We start from the raw sequence: 17,099 nt of genomic DNA on the forward strand, positions 1-17,099 counted from the left end.
ATTTCAATTTCAACAAAAAAAACAAACCCCGAACAATCTTTTAGTATAGTTTTATATATGTATACATATAAATTTAGACTTTCCTTTTTAAGTAGGACTAAAATAGAGTATATGAAATGTAAGTTGAGTAAAAGAATAAATAGAGACTAAGGGGCAATAAAACTTGATCGCTAAGAGATGCTAAAGAGTGAGCATTCGATATCTTTGATTGATAATTCATAAATATTGAGAGTTTGTATTGAATGATAAAATAAGAGCATAATGACATGAGAAGTACATTGAGAGTATTGTTGTGATATTATTTTATCAAACACTTTAAATATTAATATTAAGTCCTATCTAATAATTAGTTTTATTTGTTGTTATAAATTTATTTATAATTTCAAGTATATTAATATTGATCAAATGAGTTTTATCCCAAAAAAAAAAACTTGTTACAAGTATGGTGTGGGACGAATTGACATAGTAAAGTTTTGTGGGGGCAAAGCGGGATGGGGTAAGGAAGTTTGTCCAATCATGCAAAGCGGAAGGTGAAGACCTCATCCCATTACCCTTACCTATTAAGTTTATGTGTGTGTGTGTAAAAAATTACTATACAACCAGCTATACTTTGTGGTACTGAATGTTGGATTGTTAAGAAAAATGTTAATACCATGTTAACATACAAGGTAAATATAAGGATCAAAATGTTAATTAAAACTTAATTTTATCTCAAACACAATGCAAGCTTGAGCTCATTATCAAGTTAGATTATATGTTCTAGTCTATTATTTTTCTCTTTTTCTTTTTTATTTTTATTTTTATCAAACAAGTTCAAGTTTGTACACAAACAACTTGAGTTAATTAAATAGAATAATTTTCATTTATAAATTTCTATAATAAAAAAGGATACATTATTGTTAAAAATTATAAATAAATTTTATTCCAAGATGGATTATTTATATTATGAATAATTTCATTTAGTGATTGATATTTTTTAAATTTATTTAAAAACTGACATAATTCAATATCAATTTTATTTAAGTATATTTTTGTACAAGTATATTTATAAACAAATAATATCATATGTATTTCAATTGAGTTTCATACTCATGAAAACATTCACTAGAACATTACTATGTTTGAATTATGTTTGTTTAATAGTTGAACCTAAAGTTAAGCTTGATCTACTTATTTGCTAAAACGAACATAAACAAAATTTTTCTTAATTTGACCCTATGTCATTCATAAACAACTTGATTCATTTACCACCCTAAATGTAGACGTGAGATTCATTAGCCACTGACTCTGCTATATACATATATATATACATATAGAGGAAATTGGCATGTTACTGAATTAGAAGACTCTTAAAATTTGGTATATAATGGGGTTAGTGCCTTGTTATGTTCATATTAAAATGATGTTATAATCATCACAACTTATCACCTCAATAAATTTTACTTTTCATGTCTCAATGTTAGCTCATAATATAGTAATTACTTATCACCCAATTTTGGCTACGTTTAATTTCAAGGCCAACTGTCAAGAGTTTCGTAACTTAATTGATTGAGAACTCCTAACATTTCTAGTGAAAACATCTAAAATTCAAGTCCCTCTTTCCATTGTACTATCAAATTAAAAAAAATTCAAAGGTCAACCCTGAGATTTAAAGATATAAATTGTTTATGCAAGATGTTGCATACTTGAATATAAAAAGAGAATGAACAAGTCAATTCGCAAATTACAATGCATAAGACTTCTCTCTAAGTACCTCGTAACTCAGTAACATTACCCAACTATCTCTATTGGAAAAATTAGGTTCAAATATCCTCCCTCCACTTATTTTAAGGAAAAAACAAAAAATGGTGTAACATTTTTAAATTCCCATCTGCCTAACTTGAACTTAAATTATCATTAACAATAAATTTTTACAACAATTCCTACACTAATAGTGTTAGCAATGGTTCCACTGACGGAACACATTATCTTCCAAAAATTGTTTCCATGCCTTTAAGGGGCCAACTTCTCTATAATTTGCAGAGAACTCCTTTGGTCTAAGATTCACAAATAAGCCGCTGGCAGCAAAACCCATTAGCTCAGTTGGGTCTATATAACCACGCATCCTCGACACAAGTCCATTCCCATAGGATAAACCAACTTTGAAACACCGATCACTCAAAGCAGGCTCTTGAGGATAGGTAACATTTAGCTTTGGTTGCATCTTTGTCTCTTGTCTCAGGGACGAAGCAAGTCCTTGATGACAAGTAGCATCATCTATCCTTGATAGGTTTTGTGATTCTTGCCTCAACAAAGAATCATCTTCAGAAGATAAATAGCCTCCCATCCCAAATGAATCCCAGTCAACTTGCTGCAAAAGCTCAGCTGTTCTATCTGTAATTTGTACTGGTTGTTTTTGTAATTGCATAGCTTGTTCAAGAGCTAATTCATCAAGTTGAGCTTTCATCTCATGTAATCGATGACCAATTCTTGAAGCTACAGCATCGTATAATTTTCCTCTTGATACATGTGCTTCTTTTTCCACGTTGAGTAAATCATCAAAATGGATAGGGTCTCCAATCAGTACTGTTACCTACATATTTCAGGCATATGAAATAATAAGTTAGCAATGACAGTGGCTGCAATTTCATTATTATTTTAGCCATTAAGATTACCAACATAAGGGCACTAGAAAATGGGGAAAATAGTGAAGTCCAAATTCAAGCTTGGCAATGATGGTCTCAAACTACTATGTATTGATAACAATTGGTGTGTCCATTGCTTAGAATCTTCCACTAACAAAACATTACCAGTACGATGACTTACTGTCTTTCCAACCCTTGGGATGCTAGCTCCTATTGGCATGATCTCCTGCATACCAGTATGTACAAATGGAAGAACCATGGGAATATTGTCTGCATCCAGGACCAACCTGTTTGGGTACGAGTGCACAATAGTAAATATTCATGCTTCAAAGAAGAGGAAATAGCAAATAAAACTTGCAACTGGCAGCAGCTGCTATCCAAGTGCCAAAACTTAACAGAACAAAAGACATCTCTCTGTGTCTCCCTCTCTCAAAAAATTAAGTAAAGAAAAAAATTCTCCTACAGACCCTTACCTTCCAACACCTCTCTTGGAAGGCCCCATGGTTTTTCCACCATCTCGAGATCGACCACCTTCTGGGAAGATATGAACCCACCCACCACGATTTAATTTTGCAATAGCCATATCCATGCCCTGAAGCAGTTATGAAGCAAGATGAGAACACGAGGATAGTTATCACATAGCTTAACATTATGAGGGGAAAAAAAATATTTGAGTGAGTATTGAAATGTCAAATTAACATAACAGATATAGTCATTTATATATCTCATGAGACTGGTGGATACTCTCTCTCCTGCAAATCACATCCTTCTTCAGTCTTTCTAGCAGAAATTATTTTAAAAATAATTCCACATTTTGAATCAGAAACAAGTCAACATCTGGGGCATATAAGGTGTAAAGGTTCCAAGCTGTGTGAAAAAGCAACTAAGCCCTCAAACTGTCAAACACCATCTTCAAAAACTGAGAAAAAAAAATGTAAATGTGCATGTGCACCCGGAAAGATGGGAAGAGATGAACTCTGACAGTGGCTAGTATCCTATAAGTTATAACCTTGCTACAAAGTTGTGGACTATGGCATTCGCATTGTTTGAAGTTTATCACGTAATGCTGAAGATGGTTGTTGACTTACAGTTGTTGGCAAGAAATGTTTGCTCGTTACCAAAATGATGTTATTTGGATGGCCGCTCCCCCATTGTCTAATGTGGTGTCTTTGGAGGGAGAGAAATGACCAATGCTTTGAAGATTCTGAATGGTATTTTCCGGATCTAAAATTATTTATCTTTAAAACCATGTTAGATAGGATGTCTGTTGCGAATGCCATTGAATTACCCAACAACTGGTTTTTGGAGGGTGGGTCAGTCTATAGGATTTATTGCCCAAAGGCGAGTTCCAAAGAGCTCTTCTTTAAAAAGGTTCCTACAATGTAAAAAATAAAATAAAACAAGAAGAAATTGGATGTCATGGAAAGTTATTATCCATGTTTGATTTGTGATTTGATAAGTCATTGTAATTTGCATGCTTGATTGTATTGTCCCCAGTTGCATACATCCTAATATATATATATATACACATCCTATATACTTGGTTCACTCTCATTTTTCTGTTATTAAAAAAAAAAAAATTACTTATCCCAAAAAAGAAGAATTTATAACCTTGTTGTCTATCATATCAATGCAAGAGTAGGAAAGAAACAAGACAAAATATTGTAAACAGAACCCTCTTGACAATACCCCTTGCCACAAATAAATCTATACAAGTCACCCACCAAGTATTTCTAACAGCATCAAACAAAAGTGCAATATCTTGACTAACTGAAGACATGCTTAGAGGAATACCTTCTGATAAAGACCCTCACCACGGGAAAGTGGCAAGACTTTGACAGATTGAAAGAACGTAGAAAAAACAGGATTGCTAAAACATCGGTCAGACGCACAAAGTGTCCATCTCAAGTTCTGCGCATCCAGAAGAACATGTGGTGGAAGCAGTGAAGCAATAACAAGTGGATCATCCAGCGAAGCAACATGATTGCTGACCTGAAAAACATAAATTCCCTTTCAAACCATACACTATTATTCAATGATTAAATCAAGATGGAAATTGGACATTGGCATTATACAAAGTTGCAAAATTAGGCCAAGCTAAATTGTGTAAAAACACATTTTAAATTAAATCCATATCAGTTGAATTGTTCATACCGAAACAAGAGGCTTGTCCTTGGGTCTATGCAGCACCGCATCATGCAATTTTTCCAAACCATAAACCTGTGACAAACACCACACAATAACCCAAATCAAATATTGCACGCATCAACATTCCAACCGAAGAATTGAATAACTGGGTAGAGAGGTATAACAAAAAATCGAATGCCATGCAAATTCACTGACCTGAACACGATTTAAGCCGTTCATAAACACATGACAAACGTTTCCCAAAACAGGTAGAGCCACGGCTTGAACCATGCGAAGAACAACAGACTCTTCTTCAGCATTGAAGTCTTTACTCACTGTGGCAAATTGGATTTCATAATTCAGAATTTAGACACATTTATTTTAAACAGTATTTCTTTTATTTTAAGTAAATTGATGATTGATCACTAATTAGTCAACTAAACAAATTAACACTATTTATTAAATAGAGAAATCAATTTGTGAACTTTACTGCCTTATCATTAAAAGGTGAATTGTCAGGATATATGATTATTAAATTGTTACAACAACTGGGAAGGGGAGATTCGAAATTCATAAAGAAGACCAAGCAATGCCACCACTGAGCTACAATGCTCTCGGCCATGAATTTTCAATATCTACGACTAATCTATCTATCCATCTATCCATATAGGTATAAAGAGCTGCCAACAAGTCAGTCAAAAGAGAATCAACTCCTTACAAAAACTACACCAAAAACCCGAGTCATTATTGATAAATAAGTAAGATTTGATAATTCAATTGTCACAACAATTGGGAAGGGGAGACTCAAACTTCATAAAGAGGACCAAGCAATGCCACCACTGAGCTACAACACTCTCGGCCATGAACCGTCAATATATAAGCCTAATCTATCTATCTATCCATAAGGGTATATAGAGCTGCCAATAATTCAGTCAAATGAGAATCGACTCCTTACAAAAATTACGCCAAAACACAAATCATATTGATAAATAAGTAAAATTTGAGAATTCAATTGTTAGATTCAAAATCATAAAAAGGACCAAGCAATGCCACCACTGAGCTACAAAGCTCTCGGCCATGAACTGTCAATATCTATGACTAATCTATCTATCTATCTATCCATATGGGTATATAGAGCTGCCAATAATTCAGTCAAACGAGAATCAACTCCTTACAAAAACTACGCCAAAACACAAATAATATTGATAAATAAGTAAAATTTGAGAATTCGATTGTTAGATTTGAAATTCATAAAGAGGACCAAGCAATGCCACCGCTGAGCTACAAAGCTCTCGGCCATGAACTGTCAATATCTATGACTAATCTATCTATCCATCCATATGGGTATATAGAGCTGCTTCATAAAGAGGACCAAGCAATGCCACCACTGAGCTACAACGCTCTCGGCCACGAACTGTCAATATCTACGACTAATCTATCTATCTATCCATATGGGTATATAGAGCTGCCTATAATTCAGTCAAATAAGAATCGACTCCTTACAAAAACTATGTCAAAACCCGAATCATACTGATAAATAAGTAAAATTTGAGAATTCAAATGTTAGATTCAAACTTCATAAAGAAGACCAAGCAATGCCACCACCGAGCTACGAAGCTCTCAGCCATGAATTGTCAATATCTATAACTAATCTAACTATCCATCTACCTAACTTACATAGAGCCGCCAACAAGTCGCTCAAACGAGCATCGAATCCTTACAAAAATCTACACCAAAACCATAACAACAATGCCTTAATCTCAAAGCTTTTGAGCTACACTAATCAATGTCGTTTCACCATTACCCATCACACATATTCTTTTCCAAATTCCCAGAATCAGAAAAAAAAAATATACCTCTTTTGCGATAGAAAGTAGAAGAAGAAGGCAGGGACTCCCTGCGGAAATCTCTGAACCTTCGGAGCCACCGGTCGACGGTGGAAGAGAAGCAACCGTCGTCTCCGTCTCCATCGCCGGCGAAAAGAAGTTCCCGGAGGCGACGGCGACGGTCGACGGCGACTCTGAAACGGTCCCTGAGACGGATCTGCAAAGCCATTGCCTTGCTCTTCCACAAATCGCCTCTCTCTAACCTCTGCACCGCCATTGCTTTTGCTGCTCCTGCTCTTGCTCTTTGTCCACGAAGAAAGCGAAAGATTTCAAAGAACCATAAGAGAGAGAAGAGAAAGATGAGAGGAGAGGAAGGAAAAGCAAATTGTGCTTTGTGCTTTGAATAGAAGAAGGAAGGAAAGGAAAGGAAAGGAAAGGGTTTTTGAGAGTGAGTGTGTGGGTTTGGGGTTATGCTGTGAGCACCAATAAGAATCCTACTCCAACAATAGTTTGGTGTGTTATATTTGGTGCTTGTTGGGCACGTATAGTCCAATAATAGTTTTGTCTTTTTTTTCCTTTGTTTATTTTTAATATTATAATATATTGGATAAGTTTAGGGAGATTTTTATTGTATTATTTTTTTTGAGGGGTTAAAATATTGTTAACGAGGTATGGATTAATGCTAGCCACGTACAAAACATTTCAAATTTGTTACTCATTTTTTTTTTTGCTTTTTGTCATGGTGATTAGGGTTTAAATTAGTCAATTTTAAAATGCCTTAAATTTGACCAACTTAGTATCTAACTTGTTATTCATTTTTTTTGCTTTTGTCAAGGTGATTAGAGTTCAAATTAGTTAGTTTTGAAATGTTTTAAACTTTGTTAGTTTATCCAAGACATCAAGGGTGTTGACTATATATATATATAAAAGAGACATTAGAAACACAAAAAATTACAAGAGTGTTACATACATGACAAATTGTACAATATGTTGATGTGGCAAATAGTAATTAATTAAATTGTTGTAAAATTTACTGTGCCTTTAGCCTTATTGCAGCAAAAAAAAAAAAAAAAAAAAAAAAATCTTTTTTCTTTTATTTTATAATTTGCTGATGTAGCAAATTTGATTGGAATAATATGATTTTCAAGTAATTCTACTTGTGAAACCAATTTTTTTTAGCACCAATAGTTGCAACTCATGTTAATGTAATAATTATTGTGAAACTTTTGTGTCACTACTTTTGTAAAATATTTTCATGGATTTGGACGGACCTAAACACTTGACTCAATGGTTTTGGGAGTCAATTAGGTATCTACGTCTATATTCACACATTAATATTATGAATTCTATTAAATTACAAATTACCTACACGTTTTTAAGTTCCATCACAATTTAATCCAAACTTAAATTGGTAAAAAGTGTAGCCATTAAAATATTAGTGAGACCAATTTGTCATATATGATAAAAAAAATTAAGATTTTATTTTAATCTAAAATTTTGATGAACTCAAATGTAATAATTAAAAGTATGTGAATTAATTTTTGATAACACAAAATCACATTGGCTGAATTGTAAATTCGATTAATAAAAATAAATACTCCCATTGCATACAAACACAAACACACACACACACACACACATATATATATATATATATATATATACACACTCACTCTCTCTCTCTCTCTCTCTCTCTCTCTCTCTCTCTCTCTCTCTCTCTCTCCCATTATTACTTGTCAAAATGATATAAAAAAAATTTGTATAATTTTGCCGTCCTTTTCAGTTTCAAGAAAAAAGAAGTATCGTTTTGTGCATAAATATCAATGTAGGGCCATGTTGTAGACTTATAGGGAATGGTGCAGGGTAGTGGATAAGGATAAGAGAGAGGCCCCACATTATGAAAAGACACCTGAACTGAGTTGGTGATAGGATAAGAATTAAATAGTCTGATAAATTCCTCTCTTTAAAATAAAAAGTCAAATATAAAGTTTTTTTTTTTGGTAATCAGGCAATAACATTAAGCAAAACTAACTAAGAGAAACATCAGAGCAAAGACGCTCATACAATGCACCAGCTGCATCAAGACTAGCCAGCAAGGCCACATCAGCTGGAGGAAATTGAAAAACAACAAAATCATGAGGACTAACCGCGCCTCTTCTAGCAAGCGCGTCGGCGCATTTATTAGCTTCCCTAAAGCAGTGCTGAATTTTGACCCTTGGAATCCTCTTCAATCCTTCCTTACAGTCAGCCATGATAACTTCATTACCATTCGGACTACTCTCATCTTTCAAAAGCAGATCCACCACCAGTTTAGCATCAAGTTCAAATATGACATTCTCCAAGTTTAAATCAATGCAGAGATTAATCCCATCCCTAAGAGCCCATAACTCCGCCGCCACACTTGTAGTATACCCAATTGCTCTAGCATAGCCACTAACCCATTCTCCACAGGAGTTGCGAATGATTCCACCTCCACCAGCCTTACCAGGGTTGCCCAATGAAGAACCATCTGAATTTAACTTATACCAACCGTCAGGGGGGGAATGCCACTGCACCTGGATGATAGATAAGTTGCGTTGAAGTTTATCATTCAAGCCGAGGAAGGCAAATTCAGCAGCTTTGGCTATAGTTTCCACCTTTAAAGATTTTTGGGGGCCTGAATCTCTAAAGATGACATTGTTGCGTCTGAGCCAGAGGCCCCACACTCCAAAAGGAAAGAAGATGCTCCAAGATATACCTGATACTGAAGAGTGATACTTAGTACAATTTAATCGAAGCCAATCTGTTAAACTAGAACCATAAAAGAGGTCGGTGTGGCACGGTAAAGGAAAAGAATCCCAGAAATCTTTGGCAAGAGGGCAATCACGCAAAATGTGGATTATTGATTCAACGTCCCCGTTACACAGAGGGCAAGAAGTGGGAATAGCCAGCCCCCTCGATCCAAGAACTTCTCTAGCGGGAAGACTATTATGTATGCACTGCCAAAGGAAACACTTGATCTTGGGCAGAGTAATAGATTTCCACACCCAATTCCCCATAAAAGGCTCAAACAAATGGGGATCATGAACGACACAAGCCAGCTTGTAAGCCTCCTTTATATCAAACTCCCCATCAGGTGAAGAGCACCAAGAAATGTGATCAACACCTGCTGCTGACATAGGAATAGGAGTAGCCTTAATTTTCTGCCTTAGGGAATGAGGAAAATTGAATGAAATAACATCCAAGTTCCAGGAACTGTGGTGCACTACATCTCTTAAAAGTAAGGTCTCCTCATTTCTCTGCAAAGGGCCATTAATAAGGCTTCTAACTGTACCATCACTCAACCATTTATCATGCCAAAAAGATAACTTACTATCATAACCCGCTATCCATTTTATACCCCTGTTAAAAATAGCCTCCCCTCTCATGATTGCCGCCCAAGTGGATGAACAAGATCTAGAAGTATTAGGAGAACGCCTCCTTCGAGTGATATATTTTTGGGAGAGCACTCTAGCCCAAAGGGAGTCTTTTTCTTGATGAAACCGCCAATTAAGCTTGGCAAGCAGAGCTGAGTTCCTTTCCTTGGCTGATTGAAGGCCGAGACCCCCATTAACTTTGGGTTTGGTGATCTTCTTCCAGCTGATCAGGTGAAGTTTCTTTTTGGTTTCCGTCGTGCCCCAAATAAAGTTACGACAAAGTCTATCCACTGTTTGAGTTACCCCCATTAACTGCGTGAGGCTGGTTTCAAATATAAAGTTGAAACATTGCTTCTACTCTTTTTCTTTTTTTTTTTTATATAAAAAGATTTTTGATTATATATATATATATATATATGTATAACAATATTTTTAAAACTTTTAAGCATAGTAAAGTAAGGGTGACAATATTTAACACAACCTGTAAATATGACACAAATATGATAACAATATTTATAATTGATGTTTAATGTAATTGATTCATGTCAAAGTAGGATGATACACTCTAATACAATTAATATATAGATCTATTAAAAAACTATATATTTTTATTTTTCTTAGATTATATATTTTTCTCTCTCTTAATAATTTTCATTTTTTCCTTTATTTAACCGTGGGAAAATATTTATCAACTCTAGGAACAGTTAAATGTTTGTTTGGTTAGCTTATTTTTTACCAATTTATTCTACTATTTAGTTTATTTTTGTAACTATTCATAGGTCCACGGTACTCTTTCAACTGATAATTACTTTTATCTAAATAGGCCTTAAGAATGATTTTTTTTTAATACAAAATAGAAATTTTACTCTAACTAAAATCTGAGTGTATATGTTTGTTGTGGGGTTAATAGGCCCGGGAATGTGTGTTGGGCTAGAGGCCCAATCCGAGGACATTGAATGGTCCGAGGATGTGGGGATATCAATCCAAAAGGCAGTACTAAGGGATAAAGAAACGAGGTCTGATTAAGGTTATCCAAGAAGGTGGTCCGAGGAAGAGTATGTCCTCAGCTATGTAAAGCCGAGGTAGGAAAGGGATGTTTAGCGTCCAAAAACGATATTCTAGGAAATCCTATAAGTAAGGGTAGGCATGGTGGATGTACAAGATAAGAAGAAGGGCTACGAAATATCTAAGATAAAGCTGTTACCACCACATTGAATACTCTGTAGGTAACTCTTTGGCCACATTAATGGAGAAGTGATGCCTAAGTATCAAGGTTCAGCCTTACAGCTGCCTCCAAAGACTTCAGGGATAGGTTGATGGAACAAGTATCTAAATTAGTAATTTGATCCATACGTGGAAGATGGGAAGAAGAAGGGGGATGATATAAAAGGAAAAGGAAGACATTCAGGAAGAGGATCGGAGAAAAAAAGGAGAAAACATTGTACACATTAGCACTCATGATTGTACTCTATCTTTGAAAGAGTGAAAGATAAGATCCATTATTATGATGTTGTGATCTAGCCAATCATTTTTGTTATTTAACATCACTAAAACCTAGATTTCAAGCCCACTCTCTACAAATTTTATTGTATTGGGTTTTTTGGACCTATCCCCTTCTTATTGTTGGGTTTGGGTGCAAATTGTGATCTTACAATTGGCGCCGTCCATGGAAAATCTTGTGTTCTAGGAAGGTTAACATTATGGTAGGTTCAGGTCCACACCATGCAGAGTTTATGGGTTCCCAGCGTGAGGATCATTTCTTGCATCTTGAATAAGAAAGAGATCGAGAAGGCAGTGTGCACATAGTGCACACTAGTAGGAGTCATTCATGAGGTGGAAGTAGAATTCCTCACGAGGAAAATGTTAAGGCCATGCAGTTGGAGATAGACCACCTAAAGAAGAAGTTGTGCCACAAAAGGCGAAGGCGAACTCCCTCATTTTCTAACCCTTCTTCTGAGAACATCCAAGGTAGTAGTTACAGGCCCAGGTCAAAAACTCCTCCTAGTAAGTCTTTTTCCTACAAGGAGGACTACCTTCATGGTCGTGAGGGCAAGAAGCCTTCCTTTAGAGGCTTGGAAAATGATGCTATGAATAGGGCATTACAGCAAATTTCTAAGTCACCCTTCACACGTAGGGTGGAAAAGGGAAAACTCCCTCGGCGATTCACCCAGCCAATGTTCATCATTTATAATGACCGAACAGACCCCGTGGAGTATATGAGTCATTTCAATAAGAGGATGGCGGTGCATTGTAAGAATGAAACTTTAATGTGCAAAGTCTTCCCTTCTAGCCCGGGACTTGTGGCGATGAGGTGGTTTAATGGCTTGAGGGTAGGTTCTATTGATTCCTTCATGGAACTCACTTGGGCATTTGGGTCTCGCTTCATTACATGTAGTAAATTTCCTCGGCCCCTGGATTCATTATTGTCCATGGCCATGCGAGAAGGGGAAACCCTGAAAACATACTTTGACAGATATTGGAAAATGTTCAATGAGATCGATGGAGATTTTGACGATGTAGCCATAAGGACTTTTAAGGTTGGCCTTCTTACCGAGCACGACTTAAGGAAATCTCTGACCAAAAAGCTTGTAAGGAGTGTACGTCGACTCATGGATCGCATTGATGAATATAAACGAGTTGAGGAAGATCAGCAACAAGATAAGGAAAAAGCAAAGGTTATCCTTTAAGAGAGGAGCGATTTTAGGTTGGACAGATACAACAACAATAGGCCCCGAAGAGATTTTGTTGGGCAATCTGGTCCTACCACTCCTCAGGTGGTTAATACTGTATTTCGGGAATCGGTGCATCAACTGTTGGAGAAAATCCAGAATGAACCATATTTCAATGGCCTAACAAGATGGCAGGGGACCCATGAGGCGTAATTAGAACCTTCATTTCTAGTATCATCGAGAAATGGATCATACCACTGAGGATTGTAAGACCCTGTGGAATCATTTGGAGCAGTTGGTTAAGGAGGGAAGGTTAAAACAGTTTTTGTATCGGCCCAATGGGCAAGGAGACCATTCAGGTTTGGTAAATCAAGGCAACACTTCTTCAAGGCCTCCTTTGGGTACAATCAATGTTATCTTTGCTGTTTTTGGGAGGACTGGTTCTCATCCTTCCAGGGTGATGTCCGTAGCACGAACCCTTACCGAGGATTCTAGTTCTGAGTCGAAGAGGGCTAGGGGAAGTATCCAACCAACATTAGGTTTCTCAGAAGAAGACAAGATTGGGACTATCCAGCTACATGATGATGCTTTGGTGGTTACGTTGAGGATAGGGGGCTACGATGTGAAAAGAGTGATGGTTAATCAGGGTAGTGGTGCGGATATTATGTACCCTAACTTATATAAGGGGCTAAACTTGAAGCTTGAGGATCTGACAGCTTATGATTCATCGTTAATAAGTTTTGAAGGGAAGACTGTCATACCAAATGGGCAAATTAGATTACCTATGCAATAATGCTTAGAGGTAGTAGAAGTGAACTTCATTGTGGTGGATGCTTATTCTCCCTACACGACCATTGTAGCAAGACCTTGGCTTCATGCTCTAGGTGCTGTTTCCTCAACTCTACATGTCAAAGTGAAGTTTCCATCTAGGGATCAAATCGAGGAACTGGTTGGGAGTCAATCTGTGGTAAGACAGTGCATGGTGGCTGCACTTCTGCATCAGCTTAGGTCAGAGTCCTCGATCTCTGCTGAAGGGGGCTCATAGCAATCAATGTCTCTGGCCACGCCTAGAGTGGTAGCGGTAGAAGAATCCGCGTGTGAGGAGTTAGAGGAGGTTATTATAGGTGATGACCCTGAAAAATTATTTCAGGTAGGAGTTCAATTGCCACATCAGGAGAAGGAGGAGCTGGTTATGTTTTTGAAAAAGAATGTTGATGTATTTGCATGGAATGCTTATGAGGCCCCCAGGTAAATGTTAATCCAGCCATGGTGCCAAGGAAGCAACCATCTCAGCGCTCATCCAAGGAGCATTTTAAGGCCGTTAAAGAAGAGGTAGGCAAGCTCAAAAAGGCTGGCGCTATTAAGGAGGCGTTTTATCCTGAATAGTTGGCTCATACAGTGGTAGTGAAGAAGAAGAATGGGAAGTGGAGAGTATGCGTAAACTTCATAAATTTGAACAAGGCTTGTCCTAAAGATTCTTTCCTAATGTCATGTATAGATCAGCTGGTGGACACCACTGTTGGGCATCCTCAGGTGAGTTTTTTAGATACATTTCAAGGTTATCACCAAATATCTTTGGATTTGCATGATCAGAAGAAGAAAGCCTTTGTCACTCCTACAGGAAATTATCATTATAAGGTAATGCTTTTTGGTTTAAAGAACTCAAGGGCTACCTATCGAAGGATGATGACTAAGATGTTTAAGCCACAGCTGAGAAAGACTATTGAAGTGTATGTGGATGACATGGTAGTGAAAAGTAAAATGGTTTCCATGCATGTGGAAGACCTAAATGACACCTTTCAGACGTTAAGAAAGTGTTCTTTTGATGTGGGATCAGGTAAATTTCTGGGTTACATGGTAACTCATCGAGGAATTGAAGTTAATCTTAGGTAGGTCAACGCAATTAATAGCTTACAACCGCCTCGAAATCCTAAAGAGGTTCAGAGTTTGACAGGGATAACTGCTGCTTTCAACTGGTTTATTTCTCGGTCCGTAGATAGATGCAGGCCTTTCTTCCAGTTGTTGAATAAGTGGAAGGGATTTGAATGGACCGATTGGTGTGCTTTAGATCTTCAACAATTTAAAGAATATCTTTCGCGGCCACCCATTATGTCTCAGCCAAAAACGGATGAAATTTTGTTCGCATATATTGTTGTGGCTAGTCATGTTGTTAGTCTGGTTTTGATACGGGTTGATAATGGTGTACAGAAGCCAGTTTATTACGTGAGCAAATCCCTACATGAGGCCGAGATGCATTATTTATTGTTGGAAAAAGCAATCCTAGCAGTGGTGCATGCTACGCGTAAGCTTCCCCATTACTTCTAATCTCATACAGTTGTTGTTTTAACTCAACTTCCTTTAAGGTCTATACTTTGAAGTGCTGACTATACGGGAAGGATTGCTAAATGGGGTACCATTTTGGGAGCTTTTGATATCAAATATATGCCTCGCACCTCTATGAAGGGCTAAGTCCTTGTTGATTTGGTGGTAGAATTTGCTGAGCTTTCATTAGAAGAGAATGCCAAGAGATTGGACATGGATGAAAAATCAGTTGACATGATTTCGTGCAAGGAACCTTTGATATGGAAAGTGTACATTGATGGAGCAGCAAACCAAAGAGGATCTGGTGTGAGGCTAGTTTTGGTATCTCCTGAGTGAATTACTTTTGAGAAATCCTTGAGACTGGGGTTCTCGACCACCAACAATAAGGCAGAGTATGAAGCTTTATTGGTAGGAATGACTATGGTTCAGAAGATGGGTGAAAAAACAGTGCAAATATTCTCAGATTTACGATTAGTAGTGGGCCAGGTGGAAGGAGAGGTAGAGGCCAGAGATCCGAGGATGCAAGAGTATCTAACCCAGGTCAAGTATTTACAATCAAAATTTGAATTTTTCACCTTGTTACATATCTTCAAGAGCAGGAATACCCATGTTGACTCCTTAGCCACCCTTGCGACATCTTTGGCATAAGGCCTACATCGGGTCATCCTTATTGAAGATCTACGTAAACCCACTGGGATGAATAGTGACGCCATCCGGATTCATCAAATTAGGATGGGACCTAGTTGGATGGATCCTATAGTGTCGTTCCTTAAAAAAGATATCTTGCCCGAAGAGAAGTCCGAGGCAGATAAAATACGCAGAAAAGCACCTTGGTTCTAGCTGTCCGAAGACCAGAAGTTGTACAGACGCTTTTTTTCAGGACCATATTTGCTGTGTATACACCTTGAAGCAACAAAATTATTTTTGGAAGAGTTACATGAGAGGATTTATGGAAGTCACACAGGAGAAATGTCTTTATCTCATAGAGCTCTTACGCAAGGGTATTGGTGGCTAAATATGCAGAGAGAGACACAAGATTATGCAAAGAAGTGTGACCCATGTCAAAGATTTGCTCTCAACATCCATTAACTAGGGGGTGTCCTTAACCTTCTATCTTGTCCTTGGCCTTTTGCTCAATGGGGTTTGGATATTGTAGGGCCTTTCCCAAAAGTCGCAAGAAATAGGAGGTGGTTGCTCGTTGGAACAGATTATTTCACTAAATGGGTTGAGGCTGAGCCATTGTCAAATATTAGGGATTTGGATGCGAAGAAATTTGTCTGGAAAAACATTGTCACCACGTTTGGAATCCCTCATACTCTTATTTCAGATAACGACCTGCAATTTGATAGTAAGGCCTTTAGAAGATACTGTTGTGATCTAGGCATCATAAATAAATATTCCACTCTAGCTTATCCGCTAGGGAATGGGCAAGCCAAGACTGTTAATAAAGTTATAGTTAATGGGCATAAGAAAAGACTGGATGATGCTAAGGAAAGGTGGGTGGAAGAATTGCCACATGTTTTGTGAACGTATAGAACTACACCTCGGAGATCCACCAGAGAGACACCCTTCTCTATAACTTATGGAGTCGAGGCTGTAATTCCTCTAGAAACTGAGTTCCCGACATTAAGGACGAGCTCTTTCATCCCAAGCAGTAATGACAATTTATTAGAAAAAAGCTTAAACCTAGTTGAAGAGCGGCGAGAAAATGCCATGGTTCAGTTAGCTTATTATCAGCACAAACTCAAACAAGGGTATGATTCCCATGTAAAGCTAAGGCCACTTGCACCTGGAGATTTGATATTAAGGAAGGTTTTGGGTACTGAAGTGATACGATAAGGTCATTTCCAGTTAGGTCCCAATTTTCCCCATACTAGGTACTGGAGATTTGATATTAAGGAAGCTTATTATCTTGAAGATCTAGATGAAAATGTTGTACCACGTCCCTGGAATGTAAATAACCTACGAAGATATTATTATAAATGAAAGGCACTTATGCCATCTTATTTCTGTTGACACTATGTGACGTTGATTACTATTTTTTTAAGTATCAAACTGAAACTTGGTCATGCCTAACTCCTCGGACCACATACCTTGTATAGATTGATATTTTATTAAGTGTTGAACATAACCTTA

The 17,099-nt window shown here is 37.1% G+C and overlaps 2 protein-coding genes across 2 annotated transcripts; one reads left to right on the forward strand and one right to left on the reverse strand.

Annotated features, from left to right (window-relative positions):
- Window positions 1-1,652: 1,652 nt before the first annotated feature.
- Window positions 1,653-7,035, reverse strand: LOC142626788 (uncharacterized). Its single transcript, XM_075800493.1, has 7 exons — window positions 6,608-7,035; window positions 4,968-5,086; window positions 4,779-4,844; window positions 4,419-4,616; window positions 3,098-3,216; window positions 2,806-2,911; window positions 1,653-2,572 (listed from the first exon to the last, which is right to left on the reverse strand). The coding sequence occupies exons 1-7, from the start codon at window positions 6,852-6,854 to the stop codon at window positions 1,937-1,939; spliced, it is 1,491 nt and encodes a 496-aa protein (XP_075656608.1). The 5' UTR covers window positions 6,855-7,035; the 3' UTR covers window positions 1,653-1,936.
- A 5,850-nt stretch (window positions 7,036-12,885) lies between these two features.
- Window positions 12,886-13,434, forward strand: LOC142628444 (uncharacterized). The gene has a single exon (XM_075802550.1). The coding sequence runs from the start codon at window positions 12,886-12,888 to the stop codon at window positions 13,432-13,434; it is 549 nt and encodes a 182-aa protein (XP_075658665.1).
- The last annotated feature ends 3,665 nt before the right edge of the window (window positions 13,435-17,099 follow it).

This window comes from Castanea sativa, chromosome 3 (assembly GCF_040712315.1).
Source record: "Castanea sativa cultivar Marrone di Chiusa Pesio chromosome 3, ASM4071231v1".
NCBI lineage: Eukaryota > Viridiplantae > Streptophyta > Magnoliopsida > Fagales > Fagaceae > Castanea > Castanea sativa.

What these genes read in the sequence shown, in the direction of transcription:
- LOC142626788 (XM_075800493.1), bottom strand. Translation starts at nt 6,854, where the DNA reads ATGGCGGTGCAGAGGTTAGAGAGAGGCGATTTGTGGAAGAGCAAGGCA. An exon ending in TCCAAGAGAGGTGTTGGAAG is followed by an intron (nt 2,912 to 3,097) that starts GTAAGGGTCTGT and finishes GTACCCAAACAG; the next exon opens with GTTGGTCCTGGATGCAGACA. An exon ending in TCCCAAGGGTTGGAAAGACA is followed by an intron (nt 2,573 to 2,805) that starts GTAAGTCATCGT and finishes TGAAATATGTAG; the next exon opens with GTAACAGTACTGATTGGAGA.
- LOC142628444 (XM_075802550.1), top strand. Translation starts at nt 12,886, where the DNA reads ATGGATCATACCACTGAGGATTGTAAGACCCTGTGGAATCATTTGGAG.